Source organism: Drosophila kikkawai, chromosome 2L (genome assembly GCF_030179895.1).
Source record: "Drosophila kikkawai strain 14028-0561.14 chromosome 2L, DkikHiC1v2, whole genome shotgun sequence".
NCBI lineage: Eukaryota > Metazoa > Arthropoda > Insecta > Diptera > Drosophilidae > Drosophila > Drosophila kikkawai.
The window spans coordinates 2,638,779-2,648,953 of NC_091728.1; the positions used below are offsets into that span (position 1 = coordinate 2,638,779).

At 37.1% G+C, this 10,175-nt stretch overlaps 1 protein-coding gene across 1 annotated transcript; it reads left to right on the forward strand.

Annotated features, from left to right (window-relative positions):
* The first annotated feature begins 8,200 nt into the window (after window positions 1–8,200).
* LOC108079586 (uncharacterized) lies at window positions 8,201–9,019 on the forward strand. The gene has a single exon (XM_017173931.3). It carries the CDS (start codon window positions 8,269–8,271, stop codon window positions 8,878–8,880), a length of 612 nt encoding a protein of 203 aa, XP_017029420.1. The 5' UTR covers window positions 8,201–8,268; the 3' UTR covers window positions 8,881–9,019.
* The last annotated feature ends 1,156 nt before the right edge of the window (window positions 9,020–10,175 follow it).

Consider the following 10,175-nt stretch of genomic DNA (forward strand, 5'->3'; position numbering starts at 1 on the left):
TGATGGCCGAAAATGTTCGGACCATAAAACAAAAGTAAGTGAATCGGTATGATGGATACGGTTAAGGTTAGGGATGCAATATAGGGTTGGGGTTTCTGAAGGGATGCCTGTGGAAGGTAGCCTAAATATTAAAAATTTAAATGAACTGCTCACTTTTTACGATTTTGTCCTTAGTTTACGACTCGTTTTTCCGCCAGCTAGAAAGAGAGAGCGAAGGCGTGCCCTAAACAAACGTTTTTCGGTATTTTTATCGTTTCAAAAGGACGAGATGAGGAGAGGAGAGGTAATTTTTGGGGGCTAGTGTGTGTGTGAGGGATGTATCTTTTACGATGCAAATTTGTTGCCATAAAATTGAAGAGTGTAGCCAAAAGTGAAGCGATGCTGCCTTTGCCTAAATAAACTTTGCAGACTACAATGATGATGATGAGTTGCCATTGCCGCTACGCTTGATGATGATGATGCCAGCCGCCCGCCGCCTGCTGCCTGCCGCTCCTCCATGGCCACGTGCTGAAGATTCCGGCGAAAAGGTTGAAAGGTCAGGCCCTGCAACACTCACACACGTTCTCCCTGGGCGAAATTGGGAGCTGGTAGCTGCCAACAGATCCAACAGCCGAGATAGGAGTAAGGAGAGGCGGGGGTGGCGGCTGGGCAAAAAATCAACGAAAATCGATTGCCGCTAAATACCCAAAGAAAAAAAAAAGTTACAGGGAGCCGTAGGAGTTAACGTAACGTTGTTAACTCAACTCAACTTGGCAAAAAAAAAAACACAAACTTTTTCCCCAGTTTGTTCTTCGTTTTTCTCGCTTGCTTTTTTTTATTGTTCTTGTTGTTTTTGGTTTTTTTGCAGATAAATAAATCCCCAACGATTTGCGTCTCAGTCTGTGTATATATATATTTAAATTTTTTAGACTCTTCTTTTTTTGCACTCGGCACTTGGGAGCTTGTTGAAAGGGTATATAATGGGAATTGAGAAAATCAAGAGGGAGCAGAGAGGGTTTGGAATTGTGGCACCTATTAAATTAAGTTTATTTTGGGTTAATTATTGAAGGGAAAACTAGAAGTAGTTGGGGTGGAAAATCAAATAGCAAAGGGGGTATTTTGGAGTAGAGCTTTTAAAGTTATTTAAATTGTTTGTTTTTTTAACTGATAAATAGGTGGTTTAGTTCTTTATTTTGTTTATTGTATTAATTAGGTTTTTTGCTTTATATTAATACATAAAATAGGAAAACAAATTGAAATGTAAATTAGTAAAATCTAAACCAAAGTAATTAATAAACTATTCGAAACTGAAGTGAAGAAATTTTAGTAAATTTAGTTTCTGGTTTAAAAGTAATTTTTAAAATTATTTGAAAAATTAACGGAGATGTTTTTATATTGATTAGTATTTAAAATATATAATTATTTAAAAAAAAGTGTAATATTCTCGTGAAAAGCAAGACTATAGATTTATGTATCGATATAAAAATCCTAAATCGTTCATTTTTAAATTGATTTAATGCAGGATTCTTTAAGAAATATTTAAATATTAAATGTTACAAATTCCGAGTCACTTTGATTAGTCCAAAAATAATCCTATACTTATTTTTACAAAGGAATGTGATTAAATTAAGTGTTAAAACTCGCATAAAACCCTTCTTAATATCCCCTTAAATGTCAGCCTCTATGTATTTTTTCCCCTAGTTTTTCTTATATTTCTTCTATAATTCCCCAAAAAGGTATCTAACGAGTATCTGTATAATATAAGCCCTGCTACTACTTAGCAACTAATCTAACTTAAACTGAAACTTATTGCACTGTCCGATTAGATAAGATAATTAATGTGAGCACAGAGAGCGGAGACTTTAGAGAACAAGCAGATAACCGTAGCTGTTTTCTGTGTGTTTTTTTGTCTTTGTTATGCGGTGGGTCAATGGGCATGGAATATTAAATTAGTAATTAGCTCAGCAGCGTCAGCAGCAGCAGCAACAACAACAACAACATCCAGATGTTGTCACAGCTTGTCTGCCCTTTCCTGTTCTCCCCCCCAGATTTTTCCTAGCCCGGAAAAAGTTTTTCCCCCGCCCACCGAATGGAGATGGAAACCTTAGTTTGCTCTTTTGCTTTTACTTTTGTTTCGTTTCCGTTTTCACCTGCAGGAATTACTCAAATTTATCTACGTGTGTTTGGTAGGTTTTGGGGCATTCCGCTAGTCACTGTAAGGCCATCCACCAGCTTCTACTCCTATTACAGTGAAAACTTGTTATAAATTAAACATTTAATACAATTTTTTTAAATTGGAAAATATATTTTATCGTTCTTTTTCTTTATATAAGTATCCCTAGTTTACAGTTTTCAACTTTTATTACTCATACGCAGTGTTGACTTTTTTTTAAAGTTAATAATAATAATTAGCTCTCATTATATATGAGTACCTATTATTTAAAAAATTTACTTAGATACTCACAATTTTATTAGTATTCGTTCCGTTTTGTTTATTTATTTATGGCTTGCAGAAATTATCACTCATACGCAGTGTTGTCTTTGTTTGAGAAATCTATTAGCAAGCAATTTAAACTGAAAAGTGTGCAGGTAGCAACCAAGTATCAGAGTAGTAGATATATAGAAGATATATAGAAAATCTTTAAAAATATTTAAACAAGTTCTTAACACTTCAACTCTATTTTACATGACTTATTTAGATATTTTCAATTAATAATTAATATTTATTACATTTTCCATTTGATATAAATTCTTATATAAAAATTTAAAGTTATTTATTTAAACGTTTTACTGTGCCTGCATTGTATTTTTTTTTTTGTTTTTGTTTCCACTTTGTCGCTTACTGTTGTTGCCGTTTGTTGATTCTTTTTTTTTTCTTTTCTTGTGTTGTGTCCTGGCCTGGCCCTTTTGCTGCGGGCATTGACTGACTTCCTTCCTTTCCTGCAGGATAAAACTTGGAGGAGGAAGTTCAAGGAGCCGGAGAAGATGAAATCTCCTCTTTTCGGAGCCTGGCGCCTGGTTCTTCTGCCTGGCCCGCTCTTCTTCTTGCTTGCTTGCGTGTTTCGCTTTTGTACGTTTTCTATTGCTATTTCCTTCCGATATTCTTTATGCACTTGGAATAAAGTTTGGTACTGGACTTTGCTATTGTACACTATATCTAAAATAAGGAAATTTAATTAATATTAAACATATTTTTCTATAAATATTTTGACATATCGACAATGTATCAATATAATCGAAAACATTGCGATTTATGTGCGATAAATCGATGCAATTTGTTATATTTGAGACCAGTAAAATCGGTTAAGAAGCAAATAAGTTAGATAACATTTTTCAGATATTTTTTAGGGGTAAAATTATATCTTTCAATGTCTCAAGTATTGTTTTACAAAAGCTTAAGAAATTTTCGATAAAAGCGATATTTTATATTTTAGGTCTAAAGACGAATTTTATTTTAAAATTTTCTAAAAAGGGTTCAGAAATTGTAAGCCAGCAACTTAATTTAATTTCAAAAATATATTTCTTATTTACAGAGATTTTTTTCCGATTTTAAATGCAAGTACAACACCATGAAGATGTTTTTAGTAAAGCTTTTAAGTGAATTTTGTGCCGAGTGTCCTCCCTCCCTTCCTCCCGTGTTGTATTTGTATTATTTTTCTTTTTCTTCCTATTTTTTCCTGTTGTTATCCGCCTCTGTTTTTCGTTTTTCGCTTTTCTTTTCCACAACATTTTTTTCTTCTTTCTTTCTTTATTTCCCAGTGAATTTGGTTGTCTCGCACGTGAGCCGCATAATGAAATTTGCCACTCCCTATTGTCGCTGTCGTATCTCCCTGTGTGTTCTGTGTGTGTGTGTGTGTGTGTGTGTGTTCGCTTTGGCCCAGCTGCTTAGCCTAATCTGATGTCGCCTTAAAGAGATGTCATTGCTACCTCCACCCACCAGTTACCCTCCCACCCCCACTCCCAATGATGGTCTCGATTTAATGCCCAGGAATCTCGGCCTGAATTGGCCTTGGTTTCTCCCAGTCCTCGCTGAGTTTTCAGTCCTGTTTTTCCGGCTTATTTGCATGTGCTTCTTTGCCCCCTGAAAAGGTGACAACACCAAATGTTCAATGTGCCAAAAAACAAGCTACCATCATCGACATTACCGAACAATATAGCAAACAGACACAAAAACTACACAAACAAGGGGGAGTACTTGGGACCTGGATGATACCCTGGGATAAATATAAGAAAATTAAGAAATTAAAGTTGAAACTTGGGAAATTGTATACAGAATATCTTAAAAAAAAAAAAAAAAATTTGTAACTAAAATATTTAAAATTATTTTCTTATTAGTAACTGAGATATTATTAATTGTTTACTCTAAGTACAGCTTTAAAATAAGAAATTCTTTAAAAAATATAAATAAATCACTTTAAAATATACCTATAACCTTGCATACCAATTTTGGTAGCCCTATTGTGACCCTAGGCCAAGTTACAATGGAACATACCCTGGGTCTTTTGCCTTCTAGGGTTTACATAAGAAGACGCACACTTACACACACACTGAGCTGCAGACAGCTTGAGGTCTTAGCCTGGACCAATGCACTATGGGGAATTTGTCCATTTTTATGGTATTAATTAATAACTTTTAAACTAAGTAATATATTTCGAAACGGTTTTTTTTATTATAATTATGGACTCCATAAGAAATGATTTTTGGAAAAATGGGCGTGGTTCCGCCCTCGCTTGACGAATTTTTTATTTTTATTTTTATTTTTTTAAGTGTATAAGGAGATTTTTTCTTTTTTTTAAATAATATATTTTATAAACATAATAAAAAAAAATACATTGTCTTAATTTTCAAGCTCTTTGTCAGATATAAAATAAAAAACGTAATTTTCATATTCAATTTCTTCATAAAAGAGGTCCAGGCCTCCAAATTCGCTAATAACTTCCATTTGGCACTTACATTAATGCAAAAAAATTAGCTTTTGCCTTTTAAACTGGTAAAATGATTTGAGACATTAATATTTATATGTAATTAACTTGGAAAATGGTTTTTTCTTGGTAAAATTTGCTCGAAAAGACCTGCAAAAAAAATTAAATTACGCAGATTGTGCGGATTTGTGCACATTGAGAAAAATTGCCTTTTATTTAGAATGAATGCCTCTACAACATATATCGGACGTACAGCAATACCAAGACATATATTTTTTATAGGTCTCTTTAAAGTTAAATATTTTCTCAAAAAAATTTTCTTAGAGGAACACTTAGAAAAATCGCAATATATCAGTAAGACACGCACAGATCAATATATTAGTACACACTACAAATAATAATTACCAGTACGATTGGTCTCCATCAAAACTTTAATCAAAAATTGGTTCTACTTTTAAGTTTTTCACTTTCAAAGTAACCGAATAAAAAATAGCTATTTTCAATCACGTGCATTTTGGCTACAACAGCCGACTTTAACAGTGGATAGGCTTAACAGTGCACTGTTAATTAACATTTCTGGTACTACATTTTATAGAGCCATATATTTTTAATATGTTTACATAAAAAAAACTCAAATATTTAAAGTTTGATAAAATGACTAAATACCACGGAAATGGCAAAATTCCCCATAGTGCAATGTCTGACCCCTCCTTTTGGCCCGCTTTTTACCAAAAGAGCCCAAAACTCAGTCCGCCCCCAGCTCCTCACTTCACACTTTTTGGCTGCGCTGTGCTTTCAAGTGGAAAATTACTTTCGCAGCTTTATGATGCGGAAATTATATGAAAATCATGGCGAATTTGCCTTACAAGGAATGCCAGGCGTAGCGCTCCTGGGCACTGGCTGTGTTCAGTATTCCGGATTCCGTATTTCGCATTTCGAACTTCTGGCTCCTGGCTCCTGGTGGGCTCCTTTCGTGGTCCGTGGTCTATGCCCCGGAATCCGCAGCATTCCGTACATCTGCATATGTAGCCGGGGCTATCTGTGAGCCCGATCAGGAAAGCCAGAAGCCACGCCCACTGTGCCCACTCCGAGGCAAGTCGCATAATGAAACGAGCTTTTGCTTTTGCCTTTGCTCTCGACGACGGCGACGCCGTTGACAACTTGCGGTGCCCCTCATCCGCGACTCATCTCAGGAACACTGAGAAAAGGATTTACCAAGGGAATTTGTTGTATATAATAGCATACGTGGTCTTGTTTTATGTTTTTCTCCCAGTGCAGCTTCCACATCGGAATCGCAATCCGGCGAGCAGCTGCTGACTGGCTCCATTTCCATTTGAATTAGCATAAAACGAGGCGGCTTACGTCTGTCTATTGGAAGGGGTCGACAGAGGCGTGGCATGGGAAGGAGGTGAATCCGAATCAAAGCCGCCGTAGCATAGCGTGGTAGGGGGGGCAGCCATGGGGGCTGTTCTGGGGCAGAGAGATATCATCTGTTGCTGTTAGCTTCTGCTTGTGCCTGTGCTCCTGCAGCTTCGTTATCTTTTTAACTTGCTGGCTGTCGTTTATTTAACTGATAATGATTTGATGGCAGTTGGCTAAGCTTCTAACAAAGCCCCCGCTCACTCGGTCCCACTCCACCAGGCATCCCTCACTTTCATTTCCATTCCCATTTCCACGCCCATTCCTCGCCATTTACTGAGGTCAATTACACGCTTTCGATTAAATTTACCATGCTTCTTGTTGTTGTTGTTGTTGTTGTTGCTCTTGTTTTTGGTGTTGACAGGGAACAGCTGGAGTAGAGATCCCGCTATTCCTACACAGAATCCTCCTCCTTGTATTGCTGTCCCTCTCTTAGGTATGTGCAAGTATGTGTGGCACAAATAAAGTTGAATTATTATTTTTCTTTATGCTTTCCACAGGAAGAAGATTGGGGGAGCACGGAGATGGCTTGCGGTTGTGGGCGGGGGGCGTGGTGCGTGCCTGGAATGCTCAAGTGTTGCCAAGTTGCATATTCGCTTCGTTATCCCATCGGGCTAACACTCACACATACACACACACAGAGGCACACATAAGCTTTAAAGAGGGGATTACAGAAATTCCATATTGGATATTTAACACGGGACATTCTCTAGCAGATTCCTTAGTATCCTAAGCACACCTATAAAACGCATTCCTGTAAAAAAGGTTAACAAAACGGAATTTCCAATATTTCCATTTGTCATTTCTTTATTTATCTCGATATCGATATCTTTCGCTCAGAAAACTGGAAAGATTGAGAGCGCGAGAGAGAGCGTGGGAGAGACGGGAATGATTAACGGGATCAGCTTTCAGTCAGAAAAAAAAAACGCGAAGTCATCGTCGAAATGCTGCTTCTGTTTGCAGTTTAATTGTTGCAATAAAAGCACAAATTAATTAAAATTATTGATCCACACGTAGTACCAATAACTCGGCAACGTTTTCCGCGGATTTTCGTACGTTTTCTGTGTGTTCGTTTCGTGGTACTTCTGCGGGTGCTCCAAGGGTGCTCCTCGGGACATTTTAATTTGGTGACTGTAAAAAGTGCGTGTGCTTCGTATGTACATGTGTGCGATGTATATGTGTGTGGGCTGCCAGGTTAATAAGCTGGTGTGCCTTGTGTTTAGTTAAGGTTAAAGCAATGGGAAAATGAGTTTCCAGATCCCTCATATGTTTCCTTACTGCAAAAAGAGCGTAAAAGTTTATTGCCGTGAAAAGTAAGGGCATTTTGCGAAAATTGTGCGCTGTAAATGCATGTACATTCATACATACATACACATGTATGTCCTTATGTAAATATATATGTGAATTACGCCTAATTGAAGGACCATAATGTGTGGAAATAAAAGCAAATAACAGCAGGTGAGTTTTTACGTTTTATACCCGCATAATTCGCATTTGTTTAATCTTTGTAATTAAAGCCAACCTTTTTAATTTTGTTTTCAGAGAAATTTCGTCTGAACAATTTTACAAATTTGTTTTAAATAGGATTTTAATAAACTGCTGCGCCAATTTATAAACTTAACACCTAAATATTTGAGTAATTATTTATTAAGAGGTAAGCAAAATTGAATTTAATTGAATAATCTATATGTATTTTTTTTAGCTATTATAATTTATATTTTAATTTACATAAATATTTATTTAGCATTATTTTCATTTTATTTTTTGGGGAAATTAAAGAATATAGTTTTTATTTCTCACTTAAATTTTTTTAATAATATTTTTAATCATCTCTTTAAATTAAATATATGTTCGGTCAATATCTCTCTTCCTCAAAAATCATTTCTATTATAACTTTTCCCAAAATTGGTATCAAAACTCGATAACTTCCGGCATTTGACCAGCGGCAATGAGTGAGCCGCTCTCGGGTCCCTGGCTGCGTTTCGCCTACAATGGCGTCCTTCTCTATACAGCCGTTACTTCTGCCTGTAAAATGCAGCCAGAGGAGCACCCCTTCGCCCTGGCAGCCTGCGTGGTGGGTGGAATCGCGGCCGTGTTTGGTATCCTCCGGGTAGTCTTTGCCAGCGGTCAGCCAGAGGAGTGTCGCAAGCTGAGGGACATAACGCACGGAGTACTGGAACTGGTGCCGTTGCCGCTGACCAACATGGATTTCTATATGCAGTCCACCGGATTGAGTGCTGTCACCTTGGGCCATGCCGTTTTTATACTGCCGCTGGTCTGTGATATGAGGTGCTGTTTGGCCAAAAATCGCATTGATTGCGAAATATCTGATGGTCTGAAGGATCTCACCATTCTGGGTAACTTAGTGTCTCTCGGATTTTTGGCCTTTGTGGAGAGGAATTTTCTTTATCTGCGAATGATGCTGGTCATGGCTGTGGTCAGGTACGGGGTGGTCTTGGTGGACAGCATCAAGGAGAATGCCGGTGAGGATTTACAAGTCTGCGGAACAGCCTTGTTCTTGTACCAGTTGGGCAAGACTGTTAGCTCGGCCACCGAGTAATATTGAAAGGGATATCACCTTTGCATTTAACCCCTGACCACAGCTGGTCGCTTCAAGGGTTTCGCCTCCCTTGTTCCGCTAAATTTTCCGTGAATCGAGTTTTGAACCTGTATTAAATTTCACTTCACCTGCCCTTCAATTGCTGTGTTCATGTTTGCTCATGTTTTTCTAATTGCTTACAAACCTCATACTGTCCTGCACTTGAAAGAAAGACGTGGTCTTCTTTTTGATTTTGCTAGAAAGGTAAATTAATCATATATCTAAACCATTCCCTTAGTGCCAAAGTCAGTATTAACTTTCTTTAAATACATCTATCTCTCATACCTGATTTTGGCATACAATAAATTGAATATTACGACTTCTTCGAGTGCATTGAGGGGGAGTTAACTTCTATGGCTTCCCTGGTGTGTCACCCACACATTATAATGATATATCGGCGATTACCGATGCGCAATAAGTGCCCCCAAGTCACTGGCTCAAAGCACTCGGCTGATTCATCGCTTCAAATCGCAACGGAATCGTTGGGGTTTTTCTGTCTTTCAGCGGGGGGCTTATCAATTGATTCCCTGCTAGGATAACAAGGCAATCGTACGCTTTAGATACGGTATCTGTCGATAAGTACTTGTGGCGGGTACTTTAACTCGTATACTTTCTCTCCTTGGGCTGAAACGGGTGAGTGGAGCAGAATGGAGAGTTTTCACGGATGGGAAAGTATTTAGAATGTTTCAAAGGGAATGAATAATAATGCAGGTACATTTTATTAGGGTAATTCAAATAAAGAACTCTTTTATTGATGTCTTATTTTTGGGGCTCAGTGATTTTCAGTTAAAGATTTAAATAAATTATGGGATTTTCGATTATTTTGTAAAGGTAACTTTGGGCATTGATATAAAATTCTAAAGTTATTTTCTAAATAAAATGAAACCCAAAATTATTGACAAATCTAATCCAATTAAAATTCAGCAATTTATTATATAAAATCCAATCGAAAACGGATTCTAAATTATAAAATCCCATTTTTCAACTTGTGGAAAACTCGGAATGGGAAAACCGGTGATGACATTTATCAGCGATGCCCCGCAGAAATGGTAATTTCCCAAACGCTGAGTTGATTTCGATGTTTGTTGTCACTTTTATTATTTGTTGCTCGCTTGTCACCAATATATTATGTATGTATGTATATATTTTTCGCGTTGCTGTCAAATGACAAACTCTAATTGCAAGTGGGACGGATTTTAATGAGTGTTGTACACACAAACAAATAGAACAGATACAGTTCGAGAGAAAACTATAAG

Bases quoted from the DNA above. Each gene is read 5' to 3' on its own strand.
- LOC108079586 (XM_017173931.3), top strand. From the start codon at position 8,269: ATGAGTGAGCCGCTCTCGGGTCCCTGGCTGCGTTTCGCCTACAATGGC.